A 25,198-nucleotide genomic window follows, 5' to 3' on the forward strand; every position below is an offset into this window, starting at 1 on the left:
GTCTTTCTATCCGTGGATCTCGCTAACAGAAATAATTTTAATAATGTTAATGCCATCTTGTGGATTTATTGTTATAATAAATAAATCCAGTACTTATGTACAGTATGTTGAATGTACTGTATATATCCGTCTTGTGTCTTATCTTTCCATTCCAACAATAATTTACAGAAAAATATGGCATATTTTGGAGATGGTTTGAAATGCAATTAATTACGATTAATTAATTTTTAAGCTGTGATTAACTCGATTAAAAATTTTAATCATTTGACAGCCCTACCTAATATACTTATAAACTAAATAACGAATGCATATAAAAAACATTAGCTCAAACAAAAACTTGGCTTATGTTGGTCTTAACATGGAGCAACTGGATTCAGTCATGTTAAATGAGGCAGACTGGAGGGCAGTGTATCCACCCAAATCAATAAAACTAAATACAAACAAAATCAAAATTAACCATTACAACGCCACTTTAATTAAACAAATACTCAAACCAGCAAAATTAAATTTGAAATGTTTTTTTACTTGATTTTTAACTCGATGAAAAATTTTAATTGCTTGACAGCCCTAAATTTATTTGTTTTGCTATGCGTAATTGCCATTTGTAATAGTACCAGCAGTATTTATTAAGGATGTAATGTAGGTTTTCAAGCTGTGGAGTAAATTAGTGAAATTATAATGTATTCTTATGGGAAAATCCTGCTCGACATACGACCATTTCGACTTACAAAAAAAGGTCCTGGAATGAATTAACTTCGTATTGTCATCAAATAGCTAAAGGTATCGGAATATTTCTATTGTGTAAGCGGTTGTCACTTACTGTACGTCATGCAATGTAATCTGGTCTTTCAGGTCTCTGTTATAGTTGCACAAACATGTAATTACAACACAACTGTGAGACGAAACTATTGACATGACAGTTTCTTTGTTACCTGTTATTATTTCACCGAATTAATATGCAGTGAAGATATTTGGAGCAGTGGATGGTTGTCATGGTGATGTGCAGTCATTACAGTTCAACGCCAATAATGGTTCTCAGAGATGTGTAATTCCTGCCTAATTATCCCATTCATCCCTCTCTCAATAATGAGCTCAGCCGAATAAATTAATGACCTCTTATCCCTGTTTCTTCTATTGTGTGCTGTTAGAAAATCTCTTTTAAACTCACACGCATGCAACATTAGACTACTTGTCCCAAGTACTGTGACTTTGCCTGGTCCAAAAGGTGTGTTTGTTTTGTATGTACACTCTCACGTGTCACGTCTTCCCTGGGAGGGGAAACATGGATCAGGTTTGGCCAGAGAACGCACAATCCAACATACACGTGCCTGAGAAAGGGCTAGTACATTTTTGTTTAAAATGTCATCACCTATGAAGGATGCACCTGCATCTAAGATGGTTTAGTTCTTAATTACAGGTTTATTGTATGTGTTTGAGATAAATATTGATTGCTCTGTGGAATCTAGTGCTGCAACAATTAATCGATTAACTCGAGTATTCGATTAGAAAAAAAAAAGATTCGAATTAAATTCTGCTGCTTCGAGTATTCGTTTCATTAAAGTGGCGATGTAATGGTTTGTTTTGAAAATGTTTGCATTTAGTTTTATTGATTTGGGTGAATACACTGCCCTCTAGTCTGCCTCATTTCACGTGGCTGAATCCAGCTCCTCCCTGTTAAGACCAACATAAGTTTTTGTTTGGGCTAATGTTTTTTCAATGCGTTCGTGAAGTAGTTTCTAGGTATATTTAGCCGTTTTTTTGTTGTTGTTTTTTTGTGGAAATATGTGTCTGAACTATTTGTTAAGAGCACTGTAAAAAAAAAAATATATATATATTTTAAATGTTAGCGTTTTATAGCATTTAAGCTAGCGGACGTTTGCTATTAAGTTAGCCAATTGTTCTTTTGTTGTACATACATTCTCATTTTTAAATTTTTTTAATACCATTTGAGGCTCAGCTCAGGTATTTTAATATTCCATGTACCTTATCTCATTACTCGATAATTTGAACTAACGAGTTCATCGATTAATCGACTACTAAAATAATCGATAGCTGTAGCCCTAGTGGAATCCACACGAAAATGAAGCCACTTAAGAAAAGTAATTGTGTAGCTCTTTCGAATTGGATCATTAGAGATAATTTTTTTAATGATGACTTCAGTCAATTGTTTGCCATGTATGTCCTGCCTCAAACCCACTAGTTTTGGAAAAAAAAAAATCTGCTACTTTACTACTCAAAGTGCTGAAGTTTCCGTTTAGTTTTTTTGCTATGTGAGCCAAATTTTCTTTCTCTTCTCTTCCCTTAGCTACGCAGAGTTGCCATAGGTACCAGCCCCTATGCTGCTACCATCATCCATGCTTGTTTGTTTTTCCCAGCTGCAACCCCAGAACATTCCAAGTCACAAAGTCTATACACTTCAGGTGTTGACTGGAGAAAAATACATGTTTATTTAGTTAAATCTTCTATTCTGACTCAATCTATTAATGGCATCTGATTGAAAGTATGCTAATAATATATATGGCAGAAAATACTCAGGTGATTTGAAGTTCCGCTCTAAGAACCCCAATTTGGCCGATATGCACGTGTAATACATTATTTGAAAGCTTAAAATCTCAATATTCGAGGGGAAGAAACATTTTGAACTGGAGGGCTTTTTTTTTTTTTAATTTAAACACCAAAACCCAAACTGGCGGTGAGAGCACGCGAGAGCATAATTAAAGATGCCATGATTTTAACGAGATATTATCGTGTACTTACCTTGTTTCGATCCAAAACTCGATGAAGCATGTATCACCGAGTGTCAAGACACAGCTGTGAATGGCCACAGCCGGATTTCTGGGGGATTTTATGGGTGAAACATGGTAATATTACAAGGGTCGCGACTCGCAATGCAGAAATCGCAGACATCAAGGGGTGGTCGAGATTTTCTTTTTCATTTATTTACCCTTTTAAACGTTTTTTTTTTTTTTTTTTCCTTCTTTGTTTGGACCGATTATTTATCATCTAACATATCTGGGCAAATGCGAAAGTAACAAAAAAAAAATACAATTAAGCAATAGTTATGAGGTAGTTATCCGTGACGTTTTTACAGACGCCATTTTCTTCATTGTGACATCATTTGTTTAAAAGTTTAAAATATGCAAGTGAATAATTTTTTTAAGTCGTTTTTTTTTTTTTTTTTTTTTTGCGCGACGTCTGTAGACGGGGGTATCCAGGGTTAAATGGACAAATTAAAAATAGTTTGGGGGCTTAATGCGCCATGAATTTGCTATGGCAGCATATAGACATATTGTTCTATCAAACACAAGAATTCTTTTGGTTTAAAATACAGCAGTTTATTTTAAAGAGGAGTGCAAGAGCCTTTTTCAGTCTTGACTGTGTTTTCTGCCATATACAAGTATTTCGGGTCATATGCAATAATAATGTGTGAGAGTTCTTTCTGTCCTGGAAAATATCTTATTACACCACAGAGTAAAAAGGGTAGAAAAGCCTGCAGCGTGCCACATGGGGCTGAAGGCGTAACGGGACTAATTACCGAAAGAAGTGTCTCAGCCTTGAGCATCTTGGAAAAGACAAAATAAGATCTGAGAGCTTTGTGCCATTTTAGATATTTTTCTAGTTGAGAAAGCTTGTAGTTACTATAATATTCATTATTCTGTATTCAGTGCTACCTTTTACAGATATGTATCCCACAACCATAGTCCTACTAATTCTATGATGATTTCAGGCTATTTTTTTTTTTTTTTGCTAACAAATCTTTTGCATCTCCTTATTGTATTATGGGCATTTTCTAGCGCTTCAGAGTTTCTGGTGACTCAGTATCCAGCAATCAATTCACATGTACTGTATAAGAATTCAAAGTCTTCCTTTAACATAACATGCAAGGGTTTTAGAATATGAGAGGAATACATAAAGAAAACCCACGCAAGCTTGTGGATAACATGCAAAACCCGAGTTGACATTTGGCATGTGCCGGTATGAGATTCTGACAGTATGGTAACCATAAACCAAAATATCAAGGTTTCATGGTATTGCAATTCTAGCTCTAAAATTTGTTACTTTGAGACATCTGGGTTTAAGAACAAAAAAAAAAAAACTTTTCCCACTGAACAGCATTATTATTTTTCAATACGTTTTACTAAATTGGAACGTAAATAACTAAATGTTAAGTTAAAATTAACAAAAAATAAAACTAAAAACTAAATATAAAATAAATCCAGTCCTTATGTGTGCCTAAACCCTACGCTGGATTTCGACCTACTTGAGCATTTTTTTAAGAAAATAATTTTGCCCCCGCCCCCAGGTAAAACTAATGCCCACCCACACCTGGCATCCTGGTAACACCACTGTACTCCGTTATGCCTTGAACCCGGTAATCGGCACATGTCTAGTTGACATTCAATTGCAAACTTCATAAAGAGCCACATGACCCATGTGCTGCCTGAATAAACACCATTAAATTAATGTTAATAGTCAACTCATGCAACTAGCCTCAGGAAAGTGCTTTAAACTTGGATTAATCATAGCTCTTTGGTGACACGCAAGCAATAGCGCACTATTTTTAATTCTGAAGTCTAAAACGTATACGATAAGAAGAAATCCGAGTTCATACAATTCTTATTAGTGCTAAAAACTATCAATATTCCATCTTTCACTCTTTTACTAACATATTACATGCATATAATGCAGAGCCTCTTGTTTTATTTTTGTCTTTCAGCATGTGATCCCAACTATAATTTGACCTAGATTTTTTTTCCACCTCCGTTAAATTCATTTTGGCAAACACACGTATTACATAATGTAGGACTAAAAACATTTGTAGTAGTTGGGTTTTCTGACCGCTTTCACTTCATTTAACGACAATGCCAGTGCTTGTTGGGTTGAAGGAGAAAATAACTTTTGGATGCTGCCTCTTTTAAAAAATGTCAATTTTTACATTATCAGTCATTTATCTCTGACATTAACTTATAAACCTGAACACAGCTAATGGACTGTGTTCATGTCAATTTTCTTTGGAGGTGAATCTTAGCATCCAGTTTATGCAGTGTATCTGCCAGTCAAACAATCACGCAAACTCATTCGTGCGCTCCCGAAAAGATTAAATATAGTCAATCAGATAACAATCTGCAGCTCAGTCCGATGCCTCAGGCCGGTTGGGCCGATCAATGTAGTGACTCTGCCTCCCCACTCAACATAATCCCGAAAACACACATTGAGCTCAAGGTCACGTGCGCTACTACTGCCCCCAGAATGCTCCAATGTTTATTCCGAGATGCTGTGTACACCTGCTAAGAATCCAATCATAATGGTCTTTCTTCATTCCAATCATAATGGTCTTTCTTCATTTAATTTCTTTGTAGATCTCCCTGCCACCTCTCTTCAGTATCAGTATGGGTCAACGGATTACTTGTGCTCACCACGGCTGCTAAAAAAAGCATCATGTCACGAGAAGCCCGCCATCAAGCCACGGCCGCAGCCGTCCACGACTCCCAGACCGCCAGTTGCACAGAAACCTCAAGGTAAAGTACTCTCACAAGTGCGGCAACCACTTCTATCACCATCCCAATGTCATATGCAGTGCCTTGCAAAAGTATTCGGCCCCCTTGAACCTTGCAACCTTTTGCCACATTTCAGGCTTCAAACATAAAGATATAAAATTTAAATTTTTTGTCAAGAATCAACAATAAGTGGGACACAATCGTGAAGTGGAACAAAATTTATTGGATAATTTAAACTTTTTTAACAAATAAAAAACTGAAAAGTGGGGCGTGCAATATTATTCGGCCCCCTTGCGTTAATACTTTGTAGCGCCACCTTTTGCTCCAATTACAGCTGCGAGTCGCTTGGGGTATGTTTCTATCAGTTTTGCACATCGAGAGACTGACATTCTTGCCCATTCTTCCTTGCAAAACAGCTCGAGCTCAGTGAGGTTGGATGGGAGAGTGTTTGTGAACAGCAGTCTTCAGCTCTTTCCACAGATTCTCGATTGGATTCAGGTCTGGACTTTGACTTGGCCATTCTAACACCTGGATACGTTTATTTTTGAACCATTCCATTGTAGATTTGGCTTTATGTTTTGGATCATTGTCCTGTTGGAAGGTAAATCTCCGTCCCAGTCTCAGGTCTTGTGCAGATACCAGCAGGTTTTCTTCTAGAATGTTCCTGTATTTGGCTGCATCCATCTTCCCGTCAATTTTAACCATCTTCCCTGTCCCTGCGGAAGAAAAGCAGGCCCAAACCATGATGCTGCCACCACCATGTTTGACAGTGGGGAGGGTGTGTTCAGGGTGACGAGCTGTGTTGCTTTTACGCCAAACATATCGTTTTGCATTGTGGCCAAAAAGTTCAATTTTGGTTTCATCTGACCAGAGCACCTTCTTCCACATATTTGGTGTGTCTCCCAGGTGGCTTGTGGCAAACTTTAAACGAGACTTTTTATGGATATCTTTGAGAAATGGCTTTCTTCTTGCCACTCTTCCATAAGACCAGATTTGTGCAGTGTACGACTGATTGTTGTCCTATGGACAGACTCTCCCACCTCAGCTGTAGATCTCTGCAGGTCATCCAGAGTGATCATGGGCCTCTTGGCTGCATCTCTGATCAGTTTTCTCCTTGTTTGAGAAGAAAGTTTGGAAGGACAGCCGGGTCTTGGTAGATTTGCAGTGGTCTGATGCTCCTTCCATTTCAGTATGATGGCTTGCACAGTGCTCCTTGAGATGTTTAAAGCTTGGGAAATCTTTTTGTATCCAAATCCGGCTTTAAACTTCTCCACAACAGTATCTCGGACCTGCCTGGTGTGTTCCTTGGTTTTCATAATGCTCTCTGCACTTTAAACAGAACCCTGAGACTATCACAGAGCAGGTGCATTTATACGGAGACTTGATTACACACAGGTGGATTCTATTTATCATCATCGGTCATTTAGGACAACATTGGATCATTCAGAGATCCTCACTGAACTTCTGGAGTGAGTTTGCTGCACTGAAAGTAAAGGGGCCGAATAATATTGCACGCCCCACTTTTCAGTTTTTTATTTGTTAAAAAATTTTAAATTATCCAATAAATGTTGTTCCACTTCACGATTGTGTCCCACTTGTTGTTGATTCTTGACAAAAAAATTAAATTAAAGCCTGAAATGTGGCGAAAGGTTGCAAGATTCAAGGGGGCCGAATACTTTTGCAAGGCACTGTACAGTGACCTTCATGCAGGCAAGGAAATCACTCACCTTTCAGCGAAATTCGCTGTTTTAAAGTCAAAAAGGGTGACCTACGTGAATTGTGTAGATCTGAGGAGAAAATTTTTAAGGGGGGTGGGGTAATTCCATCTAACTAACTAACGGCATGTTTTATTGAAGTTGCTAAGCCTGTCGCGATATGCAATGAGTCCATTTGTCGCAAGGTAAATAAAAATGAGGGTGATAATTTTCACAGTTGCGTTTTATCCCCGCGTGCGTGCATGCATACATTTGTGCGTGCGTGTAGATGACATATGAGACTCCAGTTCATTTCACAGATGTTTGTGAGTACGCCGTATGGTCTGAGCACTAACAGGCTGACCCCCCACCTCTTCAATCTCTGCAGCAATGCTGACAGCACTACTGTAACGAGTCATATGACAGTTTGGAGGGAAAATGACAAGCAGTACTCAATTTGGACATTTAGGGATGTACGTAGTTCCCATGCGGTGTACTCACTTTTGTTGCCAGGGGTTTAGATATTAATGGCTATATTTTGAGGGGAAAATAAATTAACTCTTTTATATAAGCTGCACACAGACCACTTTTCATTGTGTCAAAGTGTCATTTTGTCAGTGTTGTCCCATGAAAAGATATACTTAAATATCTGCAGAAATGCGAGGGGGTGTATACACTTTTGTGATACACTGTATGTCTGAAAGCAATTTCCCGGATCGACTGACACGGAGATGACATGGACATTAACGGGGTCGCGTCTTAATATAATGTCCGGGACTTACCAGGGATGTGGCATGTGTGAAAGCAGCCGTTAAATTCCCGGGTCACACCGCGGAGGCTGGGGTCGTAAATATTATTGCGAGCCGATCGTCATTTTCTCTTTCTTCGCAGTAAGACGAAAAGCGGTGAACAAACATCGCATTCATCAACATGACAAACTGGAAATTGCTAAATTAAACTGGAATCATAACGAAATTAAATTGCTACTGGATCTTAGCGCAGAGGAAGAGAGAGTCCATCATCCATCTTTGGAAATTTGTGGTTTATTTTGTTTTGACCATAAATGACGTAATGTCCGGGCAGAGGTTGCGCTAGACTTTTTCGTTTTCTGTCATTTTGACTGACAGTGTCATAAAAATATGGTCATAATCTATTTTTACCCGTCACTTACATTTTTAAAATGATAATAATGACATATTCAATAGTATTTAGTTTTCATTCATTTTTAATTAATATTCTGTCCGAACAAGCTTAATAAGAGGCAAACAGACAGCAGGGTGCACCAATCAGCGACGGGCAGACGTGCCGTTAGCAAAGCGACGAGGGCAGGACGAGGGACTTGCGCGCGGAAGTAAACATACGAGGAGAACGGAGTTTATTCAGCATGGCTAGCGCGAGACAGACTGTTGTCAATGACTCGTGTCGATGTGTTTTAGCTCATTTAAAACTGAATTTACCGCGGATTGGAACATATTCTCGGCTCTCCCGTTCGCCATCCGTGTTGTTGTAGAGACGACTTTCGGCGCGCAAGAGTGACGTTACTCGTGAAGAACACGTCACGCAAATAAACAAATCTGATTTGTCGATTGATTTTGTACCTACTCTAGAGGCTGTGTCCCACACTTTTCTCTCAGTGTTTGAAAAATACAGGGAGAACAGTCTGGCCGTGCCAGGCAAACACTCAGTTGCCTTGACATTTTTCCGAGTAAGGCCAACGACGTCATGCATCAAGAGAGACAATAGCTAATTAATATGCTCACTCGCCACCCTGTGGTCTGGGGTGTGAATTGCAACCTGTCAAAATGGCAGATGGACTTCAGTTTTTTCCTTCACCGTTTTAAAAAAAACGGTCAACGACGGAAAATATTCGGTTAACGCGACCCCTGTGTCCGGGTTATAAAATACCCGCCCTCCCCGCACAGAGAGCGTTGACGCCCAACACATGACAAGTCTGAAAGTGTCCAACCGAGTATTTCCCGGGACATTTCCCCATGTCTGAAAGCCATGACACTGGTAAATCCCACGTCACTTTACACGGGAATTTACCGGAGTATAAATCTGAAAGGGGCTTGAGTGACATGGCTAATGTTCACTTGTAAGCACAAATGATTCAAATGCACTCTGCCAAAATTCAATCACCGGCGACAATCAGGATGAGCAGCAGGTGGGGAATTTTGTTAATGCGAGATACTAGTATGCCATCTAGTTGGATGCAGACACACTTAGGGAGTCAAGGCGAAAGAGTATGTGGCGGAAAACACTCAGGTGACTTGAAGTTCTGCTCTGAGACCCCCAATTTGGCCAAATTTCAAAATTGTCCGATATGATACATTGGATCATCATTGGAAAGCTTAAAATCTCAATTTTCTGGGGGAAGAAAAATTTTGAACAGGAGGGCATTTGATTAAAAAAAAAAAAAAAAAAATGGTAACACTTTATAATAACTATCCGTTTTACTAGTTAATAGATCATTAGTAATCTGTTGATAAATGATTTATTGTTGATTTTTTTGAAGTATTTGTTAACAGTTTGTTAAGCATTTACAGGGTGTTCCAAGATGGTTGACCCCATTCGAAATGCCCATGCTGGTTAATGGATCTTAATAAAACTATATACACTTTATGTTGAAGGTCATAAGTTTTATTGGTTAAATATACAAAGAAAAGTACAAATATTTGTTGGTTCTATGGCAAATTTTCATAAATGTGCACCTTGAGCGCTGCCTGCAAAATGCCTTATCAGAATGCCTTTTCTTTTGAAGTGAACGGCATTTCTTAACCTGAAAAGATAGAAATGCCAAACGTTACACACAAAAACTTGAAACGTTTCTACACAAACTGTGTTTCAGGTTAAGAACACCCTGTAAATGCTTAACAAACTGTTAACAAATACTTCACAAATCAGCAATAAATCATTTATCAACAGTTTACTAATGGTGAAACGGATAGTTATTATAAAGTGTTGCCAAAAAAATTTAAACAGCAAAACCCTATCTGGAGGTGAGAGCACGCAAGAGCAGAATTACAGACGCCATGACTTTAACGAGATATTATCGAATACTTACCTTGTTTCGATCCAAAAACTCCATGTAGGATGTGTCACTGAGTGTCAAGACACAGCTGTGAATGGTCACAGCTGGATTTTTGGGGGATTTTATGGGTGAAACAAGGTAATATAACAAGGGTCCCGATGCAGAAATCGCAGACATCAATTAGTGGTCGAGATTTTCTTTTCATATATTTACCCTTTTAAACGTTTTTTTTTTTTTTTTTTTTTTTCCCCCAAGTTTTCTTTGTTTGGATCGATTATTTATCAACTAACGTATCGGGAAAATGCGACAGTAACAAAAAAAATACAATTAAGCGATAGTTATGAGGTAGATATCCGTGACCTTTTTTACAGACACCATTTTTTTCATTGTGACGTCATTTGTTTTAAAGTTTAAAATATGCAAGTGAATAATTTTTTAAAGTTTTTTTTTTTTAACGAAATATTAAACATTAATTAATGATTCTAAACTAAAAATGACAGACATTTTGAATAAGAAATATAATTAATTACCTTCGTTTTATGGCTGAGTTGAAACAAAAACGGTTGTGCGACGTCTGTAAACAGGGGTTTCCGGGGTAAAACGGACAAATTAAAAATAGTTCAGGGGCTTATTGCGCCATTAGTCTGCTCTGACAGCATGTAGACATATTATTCTATCAAACACAACAAAATTTTTGGCTCAAAATACAGCAGTTTATTTGAAAGAGGGGTGCAAGAGCAGAAACTGCTTTTTCAGCCTGGTCTGTGTTTTCCGCCATGTGTAAGTGTCTGCTTGCTGGCCTCATGCCGTCACTCACTCAGCTCACTAGGTTACCCTTGCTCAAATTGCTGCATTAAAGCAGGCCAGAGGCTCCCATGAGAACATGTTGTGACATCTTTGATGAATTCTAATTATGCACGTATGTTGTTTTTGGGGAATTTGGGGAAACCAGAATAGAATGGAACACTTGGCCTCAAATTTTAAGTGACCTATATTCATCCAGAATACTACTGAAGCTTCAAAAGATAGATTTGTGTGATGGTTTAACTTGCTGACGTATCAGTGCTGCAACACACCAGAATCATTTCATCCAGATAGTAATTTCCCGAATCTAAGGCGCACCCGTGTATAACGCGCACCCTAATTTTAGCACCAGTAAATAGAAGAATACAAAAAAAACAGAGCTCGTGTACAGATACAGAAATGTCATTGTACTGACTGGTGAAACACAGCACAAGCATAGCACATTGGTAGCTCAAAACATTACCGTAAACTGACAATATGTACGGTAATAATATGATTTGACAACTTCTTCAACTTACCAGAACCCAGGAGAAAACAAAACAGATGTGACTTTTCTTTTAAAGGTTGCTGTATAACTTGCTCGTTTTATTATGATGAATAAATGTTTCTTCCATGGATTGATCGGTAAAATAAAAGTGAGGACTGAAATTGGAAAGAGCGCATCGCTGTAGACTGTAACAAGAGGAACTATTGTGATTTGGGTTTGAGGTTCCCGAGGGACAGATATAGTTGACGGACACAAGAAGTCTGTGTTGTGTCACGTTTGTTATGGTCCGAGTTGCCGAGTTGCAATAAACGTTGACTCAAATGAGTTCAAGAAACTAAATTTTGTGCTTTATGAAGAGTGGAAAAAAGCAGAATTTAACACAGATTAAATCATTCGACCAATCAGGGTGAAGTATTACCGAAACAAAATGGTGACGTCATGTACCGTAATGGTCGGCAACAGATCGCCGCATACATTTTCTTGGCTGTGTCAATAAAAAAAAAAATCTGTCTTTATATTATATAATATATACAGTGGGGAGAACAAGTATTTGATACACTGCCGATTTTGCTGGATTTCCCACTTGCAAGCCATGTAGAGGTCTGTAATTTGTATCATAAGTTCTCTTCAACTGTAAGGGACGGAATCTAATACAAAAATCCAGAAAATCACATTGTATAATTTTGTATTTAACTGCATGAAATAAGCATTTGATACATTACCAACTAGTAAATATTTCGGCTCTTAGTTCTTTTTTAAGAACCCCTCCTGTTCTCCACTCATTACCGGAAGTAACTGCACCTGTTTGAACATTTTACCTGTATAAAAGACACCTGTTCAGATGCTCAAACAAACAAACTCCAACCTCTCCACAATGGCCAAGACCAAAGAGCTGTGTAAGGATATCAGGGATAAAACAATAGACCTGCATAAGGCTGGGATGGGCTACAGGAAAATAAGCAAGCAGCTTGGTGAAAAGGTAACAACTGTTGGAGCGATTATTAGAAAATGGAGGAAGTTCAAGTTGACGGTCAATCTGCCTCGTTCTGGGGTTCCATGCAAGATCTCACCTCGTGGGGCATCACTGATCATGAGGAAGGTGAGGGATCAGCCCAGAACTACACGGTAGGACCTGGTCGATGACCTGAAGAGAGCTGGAACCACAGTCTCGAAGAAAACCATCGGAAACACATTACGACGTCATGGATTAAAATCCTACAGCGTACGCAAGGTCCCGCTGCTGAAGCCAGTGCATGTCCAGACACGTCTGAAGTTTGCCACTGACCATCTGGATGATCCAGAGGAGCAATGGGAGAAGGTCATGTGGTCGGATGAGACAAAAATGGAACTTTTTGGTCTAAACTTGGCTCGTCGTGTTTGGAGAAAAAGGAAGGATGAGTACAACCCCAAGAACACCATCCCAACCGTGAAACATTGAGGAGGAAACATCATTTTTTGGGGCTGCTTCTCTGCCAAGGGTACAGGACGACTGCACCGTATTAAGGGGAGGATGGATGGGGCTATGTATCGCCAGATCTTGGCTGACAACCTCCTTCCTTCAGTGAGAGCCCTGAAGACGGGTCGTGGCTGGGTCTTCCAGCATGACAACGACACAAAGCCAAGGCAACTAAAGAGTGGCTCCGTAAGAAGCATCTTAAGGTCCTGGAATGGCCTAGCCAGTCACCAGATCTGAACCCGATAGAAAATCTATGGAGGGAGCTGAAAGTCCATGTTGCCCGGCAGCAACCCCGAAACCTGAAGGCTCTGGAGAAGATCTGCATGGAGGAGTGGGCCAAAATCCCTGCTGCAGTGTGTGCAAACCTTGTCAAGGACTACAGGAAACGTTTGGTATCTGTAATAGCAAACAAAGGTTTCTGTACCGAATATTAAGTTCGATTTTTGTGATGTATCAAATACTTATTTCATGCAATTAAATGCAAATTTATTATTTAAAAATCATCCAACGTGATTTTCTGTTTTTTTGTATTAGATTCCGTCCCTCACAGTTGAAGAGAACTTATGATACAAATTACAGACCTCTACATGCTTTGCAAGTGGGAAAACCAGCAAAATTGGCAGTGTATCAAATACTTGTTCTCCCCACTGTGTGTTGTTTTTGGGGAATTTGGGGAAATCAGAATAGAATGGTACACTTGGCCTCAAATTTCAAGTGACTTATATTCATCCAAAATACTACTGAAGCTTCAAAAGATAGATCTGTGTGCTGGTTTATTTTGCTAACGTATCAGTACTGCAACACACCAGAATCATTTCATCTGGATAGTTTATAAAAAGCATTACTAAACAAATAGAGAAACTGTGGCAACTATTCGAAATGTTCATTCAAATTGCATTTGAGCAGTTGAATAATGTCACAAATTGCAAGTTCTGAAAATTTTAATTTTGAATATGCATTTACAGAGTTTCATTTCTCCAATATTATACGCATTTACAGAGTTTCATTTCTCCAATACTATCATACTATGTTTGGCATACAATATATTTTTAGGTTCTTGCAACTTCACTTTGGTTGTTTTGACAGATTGCATTTATCTATGTAGAAATGCATGCAGACAAATAAGACGGACACAGATGTAGGAAGCTCACTATCAACAATAACATGTCAGATATGCATGAAAATAACCATCCTTGTCAGATGACAATAAGCAGGGAAGTGTGAGCATTGTGTGCATACTTAAGATAATCCAATGTCTCTGCGCATCTTTTCTAAGCTAACAGGAACTGTTGTGGTTCACGTGCACACGCATGTCAGTATCCTGTTTGAAATAAGGAAGTCGTCCGAAAACTGAAGTAGCAATTCAGCACTGCCATTGTTGCTATTTGAAACTGGTGCTTTTTTTGCAGGATGTTTAACCAGATTGTATAGAGAAGAGCCATGGAGATTTTATCCCTTGGATTATTACATGATACACCATTGATGACTGCAATTTTTCTTTCCTTACCTGGACATGTTGTCCTTTAGTGCCCCCTAAACCTGCGCACCTGCTCGCTCTGGGACAAGACAAGAAACCCAAGAGGATCCCACCGGCACCCTGCAGGCCTCTCCCGGCACCCCCACCGAAACCCAAACCCAGTTTTGTGTCTCCCGCAGTTGGAGCGCAGCCGCAAAAGGAAATCCAGAAAGTGGGGCTGCTCATCGAGAGGTTTGAAAATTCAAGGTAAGGACATCTAGACCTGCCTCTCGTAGTCTTGTGATTCAAATAAACACATCTTAATGTTTGTTTTCATCATTGATGTTCTTTAATTATCAACGCTTTTTTCGCAGGGTCCCCATTTTGGGGGCACTCCCCCTCTCCCAGCTGCACCTGTGTCTTAGAATGGACACTGCGTGTAGTATCAATTCCTCCTGTGACCAGGACACCACGGCAAAGATTGCCGGAGACTCCTCCCCCTTGAGCAAACTTGCACCCTCCTCCACAGAAGGAGTTGACGATGTGGTCGAACTGTCCTGTCTGGCATCCATGCACATGGACGGTTCTGATGACACCCCGTTGGACGTGGAGGTGGACATAGCACACGGTGATGGTTGCCTTGATGACAGGGAACGGGATGACGGCTCCTCCCATGAGTTCCTAGAGAATCTAGAACATCAGGACTCCTCAGAGCAGATAAAGATTCCTAACAGGGACAGCGGTATCGACAGTCCATCGTGCGCAGCTGAAGGGGAAGTGTTCCCTAATGAGGACGCAATTGATGAGGAGGATCATTATGACAGTGTCACGGAAACGGAGAGTCTGTCTTGTTGTGTTACCCTCAACAACAAACGGGATTCAACTCAGGACGAGGACAGTGACTTGGACGAGGGGAGCGGTGGCGAAATCAACTCTCTAACAGACACACAGAACGGCGATCTGACCGATGCACACACGGAGGCACAAAAAGTGAGTACCATGAATCTCATTGGCATGTAACCCAAACAGGACCGCATGATCGCTGCCATCTCAAAATGGATTGGATGTCTATTGCTGTCAATGGCAACTAAAGAGTTACCGGTACTGTAAGTGAAAATGGAAATCAAAATTCGAATTACCATAATTTTCGGACTATAAGCCTCTACTTTTTTCCTGTCATTTTGAATCCTGTGACAGCTGTGTCTTAAGACTGCCATAAGACGGTCATTATTATGACATGACACTATCATGGACATTAATGAATGTAAATAAGTGTCATCCGGCCCATTTATGTCCAGCTTGGATCTTTTACATCCGTTCAAAAGTGAGAGAATTTGCCGGATGACACAAAATTATAACTGTCACAAGCATTCATAAATGCTCATGGCAGTTTCGTGTCATCATTATGATGGATTTATGACAGTCTTACGGCACCACTGTCAAATAAAGTGTTACCAAATACCATAACTAGCAATTAATGAAACAACCAGAACAGTAACTGAAGAAATAATTAGCACAGAAACATGTATTATGATTGTTATTAACATCTGTAGCGTTGCATGCTATGCTAGGAGGCCTGTTGGACAACAACAGTGTTGACAACAGGTGGCAGCAGAGGTTGACAGTCTCCCTTAAGGGAGCAGTGATGTCCAAATGAAGCTTTGCAGCCAATTGGTTCAAAGCTTCATTCTGGTTCATTTGGTCTTATAACAGTCTTATGATGCCACTGTCAAATAAAGTGTTACCAGTTAATATCTTTTGGTGTATATATCCCATAATACAGTGAGAATGGCCGTGGCTTATAGTCCATTGCGGCTTATATATGAACAAATGCTGTTTTCCTGTCAAATTTGGTGGGTGGCGGCTTATAGTCAGGTGCGCCTTATAGTCTAAAAATTACGGTATTTCTCTCAACTAGTCAATAAAAATGGTAATTGTAATGATTAATACAGTACAGCTGATGCTGTCATTCTATTGCAAATGAACTGTACACCAAATACAGTGTCATCTTTATGTGAATAAGGCAACATTGTAAAAAAATGCTAGGAGTGCTTTGAAGATGAGGAGGCCTGATCATAGACTTCATAACCTATTGACATGACACGGGAAACGGGGCCGATTCCGTAGGGGGCCTATTTTTAAAAACTTGAAACTCAAATATTTACAAAACCAAAGCTGCTACCAACCTAATACCAAAACAGGCACCTACCTTAGCAATCATACACACACGCACACATATATATATGTGTATATATATATATATATTTATATATATATATATATATATATATATATATATATATATATATATATATATATATATATATATATATCCAAAGTCGTTCCCTTATGAAATCTCGATTAATTATTTTCTATATAACACTTAAAATGGCTATAAACGTCTCAGATTTTACACTAGATGCACAAAAATCACCAAATGCAGAGATAATCACCTATATTTTCCTGATAAATAGCAATATTTAACATATGTTTTTGACCAAAATACCAACTTAATTTTTTTCTAATTTACTGCAAGTTTTCAACAGTTAATAAATCACTCAATTTAACATCAGAAATGTAATGCTTGAGGAAAACATGCAGAATCAATCATAACTAATATGTAAATAGACAGTTAGTAAATTATATATACAATCACAACTTAATATAGAATATATATTCCTTTATTATCATTATACACTATATACTGTTGGCTAGTGAGGCTAGTGGCCGCCTGGCCTAAACAGAGCTTTTCTGACGAAAATTCTTGTGAATAAATGCTTAAATCCCCGAATTCTTCATAGATATGGACGTAAAACGGTCTCGATTCTTGGTTAAAAGGAAAGAAACCATACAGTTAGCGTTTATTTTACGTATATTGACGAAGTACCATGCTACTATGTTAGCGAAAGAGGCTAGCGGCCGCCTGGCGTAAAAGGAGCTTTTCTGGCCAAAATACTTGTGAACAAATGCTTAAATCCCCAAATTCTTCATAGATTTGGACGTAAAACAGTCTCGGTTCTTGGCTAAAAGCAAAGAAACTGTACAGTTAGCGTTTATTTTACGTATATAGACGAAGTACCATGATACTATGTTAGCGAATGAGGCTAGCGGCCACCTGGCATAAAATGAGCTTTTCTGGCCAAAATTCTTGTGAATACATGCTTAAATCCCGAATTCTTCCTAGATATGGACGTAAATCAGTCTCGATTATGGTTAAAAGCAAAGAAACCGTACAGTTAGCGTTTATTTTACGTATATTGACAAAGTACCATGCTACTATGTGAACGACCGAGGCTAGCGGCCGCCTGGCGTAAAAGGAGCTTTTCTGGCCAAAATTCTCGTGGATAAATGCTTAAATCCCCGAATTCCTCATAGATATGGATGTAAAACAGTCTCGATTCTTGCTACCGTGCAGGTAGCATTTATTTTGCGTAAATATTGCGTAAATATTGCCAACTACAAGGCTAGTCAGTTCCGAAAATTAGCCGCCTCCATGTCTAAATAAAGAAGAAAATTCCTGCGAATAAATGCTTCAATCACGCATGCATGGTACGAAAAATATAATATTTGCCTTGAATCCTCGAACAAATCACTCCTGAGACAATCTTTCCTGCTTGTCTGCGGTACAGCTTTTGTAGTTAAATCCAGTCGTAAGTAGAGATGTCGATCATGTCCGATCACGTCATTTTCAAAATATCGGAATTGGCAAAAAAATATCGGCCATGCCTTTTTTAAATATATATATATATATATATATATATATATATATATATATATTTTTTTTTTTTAATTAAATCGTTTTCTAATTGTATTTAACGTTACAGACATAATATGTTACACTCATCCAGAGTCTTTAGTTTAGGCTTAAGGTAGGGTTATCAAATTTATCCCGATAACGGCGGTAATTAATTTTTTAAAAAATGTATCACGTTAAAATATTTACCGCAATTAATGCATGCGTTGCACGACCCACCCACGAATTGTCGCGCTCAATCTGTAATGGCGCCGTTTCACCTATATAGAGAGATATAAGGCAGCGTAAAATGAGTAGAGTGAATTTTGGCAGCCTTTGGAGCCTTTTTTAATTGGCTAAAGCCTTACAATCCTTCTCCCTACAATTAGAAATATCATGGGAAGCATATCAATTGGTAGCACTACGCACAGTCATGGTTCCACTTCCAATCATGCATTTGAGCATGGCTCCAGTATCATTTACAACAAATACACTAGATGGCAATATTTACTCACAATATACAAAGTCACAAGTCTTTCTATCCGTGGATCCCTTTCACAGAAAGAATGTTAATAATGTAAATGCCATCTTGAGGATTTATTGTCATAATAAACAAATACAGTACAGTGGTACCTCTACATACGATCGCTTCGACACACGAACTTTTCGACATCCGACGTAAAATTTGACTCGCCATTTGTTTCTACATCCGACGACATGCTCGAAATACGACGACAATGGCAGCACCGCAGACGAATGCACGGCGGATTTTCTTGTGTGACAAATCAACACAGGTTTCAGAAAAGGTTGGTACAGGTGGTGAAACAAGGAAAAAGTTGACGCTTACCTTCTAAATGAAGATGCAAATGACAGAAAAATATGAGCGTAGGGTGGGCATCCGTGAAATGGCTCAACAATACATCTCCACGGTCCTCCTCCGACCATCGTTCGCCAGTCTTTATAAGTTAAGCTGACAATTCTTATTGTGGTAACATCTCCAGAGAAATCGCCAGCTTCGCCACATTTTCATCATTTCTTTCACAACTTATTCAACACAAAACGCCTGCTGTCTGCCGCAATTGACGATGTTCTCAAGAAAGCATTGAAAGCGAAAGTAAACTTTCACCCGCTCCCCTCCCTCTTGGTCACGTCAGCGCCGCGGTGCCTTCAGGTACAGAAAAAAACGTCCGCCTTATTAGAACCCGTTTCGTTACACTATTACAGGAATTATTATTATTATTATATTATTAATCCGATTTTTATTTATTATTTATTTGTTTTGCTATGTGTAATTGCCATTTGTAATAGTACCAGCAGTATTTTTTAAGGATTTAGTGCAGGTTTTTGGGCTGTGGAACGAATTAATGGAATTATAATGTATTCCTATGGGAAAATCCTGCTCGACATACGACCATTTCGACTTACAAACAAGCTCCTGGAACGGATTAACTTCGTATGTAGAGGTACCACTGTACTTATGTACTGTATGTTGAATGTAGAAATTCCTCCGAGTTTTATTCATTTTTTTCTTAATGCATTGCCAAAATGTATATGATCGGGAAAAATTATCGGGAATGATTGGGATTGAATCGGGAGCAAAAAAAAAAGCGATCGGATCGGGAAATATCGGGATCGGCAGATACTCAAACTAAAAAGATCGGATCGGGAGCAAAAAAAAAACATGATTGGAACAACCCTAGTGGTAAGTAAACCCAAGCTTAAACCCGACATGAGCGTGTGCCCTCTTCGGCTATTACTAAATAAAGATTGGTCCCCTCTGATAAGGCGTGACTCAAACAATGACGAAGTGTCAGGTCAATAGATTTTTGAAGTCTATGGCCTGAATGTCCATTTACAAGAATTTTCGTGGAACATTTGAATCATTCGGCCCTGTATAAACTTTTCCTCCTAGACAGGGAAAAAAACAGGCAGTCTCTATTATTATCTCAGCCTGGTTGAGCCTCTTCAAAGAACACTTTACTTGAAACGCTATATGCTGTGACAACCTCTATTTGGCAGCCACAAGTGATTGACTGGACTATAAAAGTGGCTCTGCAGTTACATAAAGAGATGAATACCTGCCCGAAAGCAGTAACACGAGCTGGTGTTGGTGGCTCGATGAAAGACTCCCCACATTCAAGATAGTTTTACTTTGTTCTTGTCCTTCAGCTCTACTATTGATTGATCATCACTTGTCTCATATTCATCTTTTAAGTGTCAGACTCAACATTTTAATCTCTAAATTAAAAGAATTGGCCTGACTTTCACTGCGTTTGGATTTGGAGTGTCGATTAGAGACTAATGTTCAAAATATTCAGTTTCAGCTCTCATTATTACTTCTTAAAGCAAGACTGTTTTTGTCAGGACATCTTTGCTTTCAGAAGATTTGGTGAGTGATGCAGTCTCCAAGTTGATCACAAGGGGAAAGTATTGGCCAATTTCAAGCTGCATAATGTATTAAGTAGAGATGTTGCGATCGATCGGGATGCCGATCGATCGGGTCCGATCACGTCATTTTCAAAGTATCGGAATCGGCAAAAAAATATCGGCCATGCCTTTTTTTAATATATACAGTATATATTTTAATTAAATCATTTTCTAATTGTACGTAACGTTACAGACATAATATGTTACACTCATCCAGAGTCTTTAGTTTAGGCTTAAGGTAGGGTTATCAACAATTCCCGATAACGGCGGCAATTAATTTATTTAAAAATGTGTCACGTTAAAATATTTAACGCTATTAATATAAGTGCTGCACGACTCTCTCACTCATTGTCGTGCTCAATCTGTAATGATGCCAATTTACCTATATAGAGAGATAAAAAGCAGCCCAAAATGAGTAGAGTGCATTTTGGCAGCCTTTGGAGCCTTTCTTCAATTAGCTAAAACATTGCAATCCCTCTCTTTATGATTAGCAATATCATGGGAAGCAATGTGGGGAAGCAAGGTGGCAATTGATCTTTGTCTTAACACCTTCAGTTATTCCCCAAAGCAGAGAAGATAAATCCATTGGTAGCATGACGCACAGTCATGGTTTTACTTCCCATCATGGTTCCACTTCCCATTGTGCATTGGGGCATAGCTGCAGTATCATTTACTGAAAGCTCAACAAATACACTAGATGGCAATATTGAGTCACAATTTACAAAGTCACAAGTCTTTCTATCCGTGGATCCCTCTCACAGAAAGAAGGTAATAATGTAAATGCCATCTTGAGGATTTATTGTCATAAAAAACAAATACAGTACTTATGTACTGTATGTTGAATGTATATATTCGTCCGAGCTTTATTCATTTTTTTCTTAATGCATTGCCAAAATGTATATGATCGAGAAAAATTATCGGGAATGATTGGAATTGAATCGGGAGCAAAAAAAAGCAATTGGATCGGGGAATGTCGGGTTCGGCAGATACTCAAACTAAAACGATCGGGATGGGATCGGGAGCAAAAAAACATGATCGGAACAACCCTAGAATTAAGAATTAAAAATTTTAAAAAGAGAAGCTGTTTTGCCTGAAAATTCTCCAAAAGAGGCGAAACTCAAGGTTTGAAGATTATACCTGCATTTACATCCAGTTTGAGGTTTATGAGAAAGGAGCACTCAAATAGTTTTAAGATATCACAGAAGGCCAATTGGTTGTTTTTCAGCAACGTGGTCTCCAGCATTTAACTCATTCATGGCCATTGGCAGTGATAAACGTCTGTTCCATTTGAACTAAGTGCACTGCAAATTTATAACGTCTTAACCAGAATATTTTTCTTTAATTTAGTCGAATAGTTTTCGCCGTCTTGTTTTTATTGTTAAAGACTAGTTAACATAATGTGTCAGATTAATCCACTTACTTTAAATTAAAATTAACATTTGTTTGTATTAAGCCCATACATCTAAAAGTTGGAAATTTTTTCATCTAAATCAAGAAAAAATTGCTTTCAAATAATGTTTGGAACAATATCTATTCTTGAATTAAGAATATTTCTGACAAACATTTTAAAGATTAAATTGACTAATTTATTGCTTAAAATAAGTCTTTTAAGCTTATTTTTTAGCTAGCTAGTTTTCTAATTTTAAGAAATCTAAATAATTTAGAGTAAAATTTATTGAAGCACTGGCAGATAGTTTAACTTATTTCTAGTAAATTTACATTGAAAACAAGGGATTTTAACTAGGCCTGCACAATATATCGTTTAAACATCGCCATCGCAATGTGCGCATGCACAATAGTCACATCGCAGAATGTGCGATTGTTTTTTTAACATGTTAACTTTTGTTACACTTCGTAAAAGCTGCAATTGTGCAGATTTGGATCCCTTTTACTTACAGCAAGCCTGGATTAAACAGCATTATATAAATTAGGGATGTCCCCGATCTCGTGATTGGAGATAAGGCCGATTACGCCATTTTCCAGAGGATCGGAACCAGGTGAAAAGGATCGAGTATATAAATAAAAAGATATACAGGTAGTCCCTGGGCTACGACGTACTCGACTTAAGCGATTTCGACTTCACCACTCTGGAGTCTCAGCTGTCATTTTGTCTCCAGTCGTTTTTGTTTTTTTTAGTTACATACACAGTATCTTTTTTTTATTTTTTTAAAATTATTAATATGACATGTTCCGTTCTCATGAACATCATAAACATGAAGTTGTTCAGCTTTACAGATATCAGAAAAGGCAACTCTGCTTTTTAAAGCTTTTTACTTTCTCTACTTTTGACAATTTGTAAAGGTGTAACACATATGTACACTTATGTTGAAAACAACACACATTTTAACAATAAAACACCTGACACTAAACAAAACATCCATCTAGTCTGCTCAATATGTAAATTTACTAGATTAAACTAGCCTAATTTGCCTAACAAAAGTCATCTAGCTTAAATGGTACGAAAGCTAACGTATTTACAATTCTCATAGCAAATCGCTCACACGTAACTCCCCAAACTGTAGCTGTAAACTTAGTAACAAATGCATACACAAACATGTATCAGCAGAAACAACTAACAGCCTTATGTGGGCCAAACCATGTACGTCGTGACCCGGGGGACCACCTGTTAAGTGTTAATTCTCCAATCGTTCCAATATTGGTCAGGCCTATCCCAAACATTGCTATTCAAGTTATGTGGTGAAAATTCTTCTAGTTTTAAAATCGCAATGTAATATCGCAATATATCGCAAGCCACCCAAAAATCGCAATGACAGTTTTTTCCAATATCGTTCAGGCCTAATTTTAACTAGTTTTAAGGAGGTAGGTTTTTGCAGTGTGGGGCTGTCAGTCTTCCCAGTTAAAATGTATTGAACGTCTATCCAGTCATAAACTAATTTAGATTGACTGCAGAAGGGTATAAAGCGATTGCAGGCATTTTATCAACATCAGTAGCGCTGAAATATTTCAACGCATCATGAATTGGTGCTACAAAAACAAAAACTCTGTTTAGGTATGACAGCTGTTTCTAACTATCGTCGTTTTCTTACTATAAGCTGCTACTTTTTCCCCTTATTTTGAATGCTGTGGCCTATTTGTTGATATATTTGGCTTAATAGGTAACTTTATTTGACAGCGGTGTCATAAGATTGTCATAAGACCATTATAAGTATTACATGACACTGTCATGGGCATTAATGGATGCTTAACAGATGTCATTAAGTGTCATTTGGCAAATTTTGTCACTAACTCCATTATTATGTCCAGGTCGGATCTTTTACATCCATCCAAAAGTGAAATAATTTGCCTGATGACACGAAATGACATCTGTCATAAGCATTCATTAATATTCATGACTAGGCATGTGCCTGTATGAGATTTTGATGGAATGTTAACCTTATGCAAAAAAATCATGGTTTCACGGTATCACAGTATTGCACTTACAGCTCAAAAATGTGTTACTTTGAGATCTGAAATAGAGTTAAAAAACAAAACAAAAAAAACTTGTTTCCATCATTTTTCAAAATACATTAGCAAATTGGAACATAAGTATAATGTTAGGTTAAAAATAACAAAATATTCTAAATAAAATTAAAATAAATCCAGTCCTTTAGGGTAGCCTAAACCCACAGTCACAGCTTAACATTATTAGCATCAGAACAAAACTAATTGAATTATTTTCCATTAAAAGCACATGTGTATGACTCGTATCATGTTTACATTATCCGCACACTCTCTTTCTCAACACAGACAGTTGCCAGAGAGAAAATAACACATATTTAACCACTGCTAGACACACTAAACATTTTGGAGTTAACTGTCGTATATGGTGGGACACGTTCATGACAGTGTTAACTAACCTTTAATTTTCTACAAATGGAAAATCATATTGGAGGTATTGCCTCCTCAGCAGCCACCCTGCGCAAACATGTTTTACATGTCGGTTGGCCCTCCTTGTCTAAGGTGCGGCCATCTTTAACTTTTCTGTAGCCGAAGTATTCCAATACCAGCGAAAAAGTTCAGGAGTTTCACCTCCTCCAGCCATCGTGTAGCACAACTGACTCACTGACACTGAGCAACAACCAGTGGAGGAGGGTTGAGCCTTTCAGCTGCAAGCGAGGGATTTCTCCCTGCATTTATGGTACATATAAAATAGCTAATACCTTAGGGAAGGTATGAAGGAAAATTTTCACGGTTTTAAACCGTGAAGTCATACCACGTCATACCTTGAAACCGGTTATCGGCACATGCCTACTTATGACAGTGTCATGTCATAATTAGTCTCATGATGCCGCTGTCAAATAAAGTGTTACCAGTTCATGTATCTTGATGTAAATATCTCATAATACAGTGTGGACAGCTGCGGCTTATAGTCCGGTGTGGCTCATCTATGAACAAATGCCGTTTTCGTGTCAAATTTGGTGGGTGGCGGCTTATAGTCAGGTCCGCCTTATAGTCTGAAAATTATGGTAATTTTTGTGTGCGTTATCCAAAACTGATTTGGAGATCTGATCTCTGTCAGGTCAGGTTTTTTTTCTCCACATTTTACCTACTATGTTGTTACTTCGTGCTTACACAACTAGCCATAGCCTTTATAAAAACAAGATCCTGTTGA

General features: G+C 38.3%; 1 protein-coding gene across 1 annotated transcript in view; it reads left to right on the plus strand.

Annotated features, from left to right (window-relative positions):
* Positions 1-25,198, plus strand: part of fgd (faciogenital dysplasia) — a 140,116-nt gene that overhangs the window by 74,866 nt on the left and 40,052 nt on the right. Inside the window, exons 2-4 of the mRNA XM_057828697.1 lie at positions 5,361-5,519; positions 14,498-14,693; positions 14,801-15,416. Coding sequence (XP_057684680.1) covers positions 5,361-5,519; positions 14,498-14,693; positions 14,801-15,416 — 971 coding nt within the window. The remainder of the gene's footprint in view (positions 1-5,360; positions 5,520-14,497; positions 14,694-14,800; positions 15,417-25,198) is intronic.

This window comes from Corythoichthys intestinalis, chromosome 2 (genome assembly GCF_030265065.1).
Source record: "Corythoichthys intestinalis isolate RoL2023-P3 chromosome 2, ASM3026506v1, whole genome shotgun sequence".
NCBI classification, from domain to species: Eukaryota; Metazoa; Chordata; class Actinopteri; order Syngnathiformes; family Syngnathidae; genus Corythoichthys; species Corythoichthys intestinalis.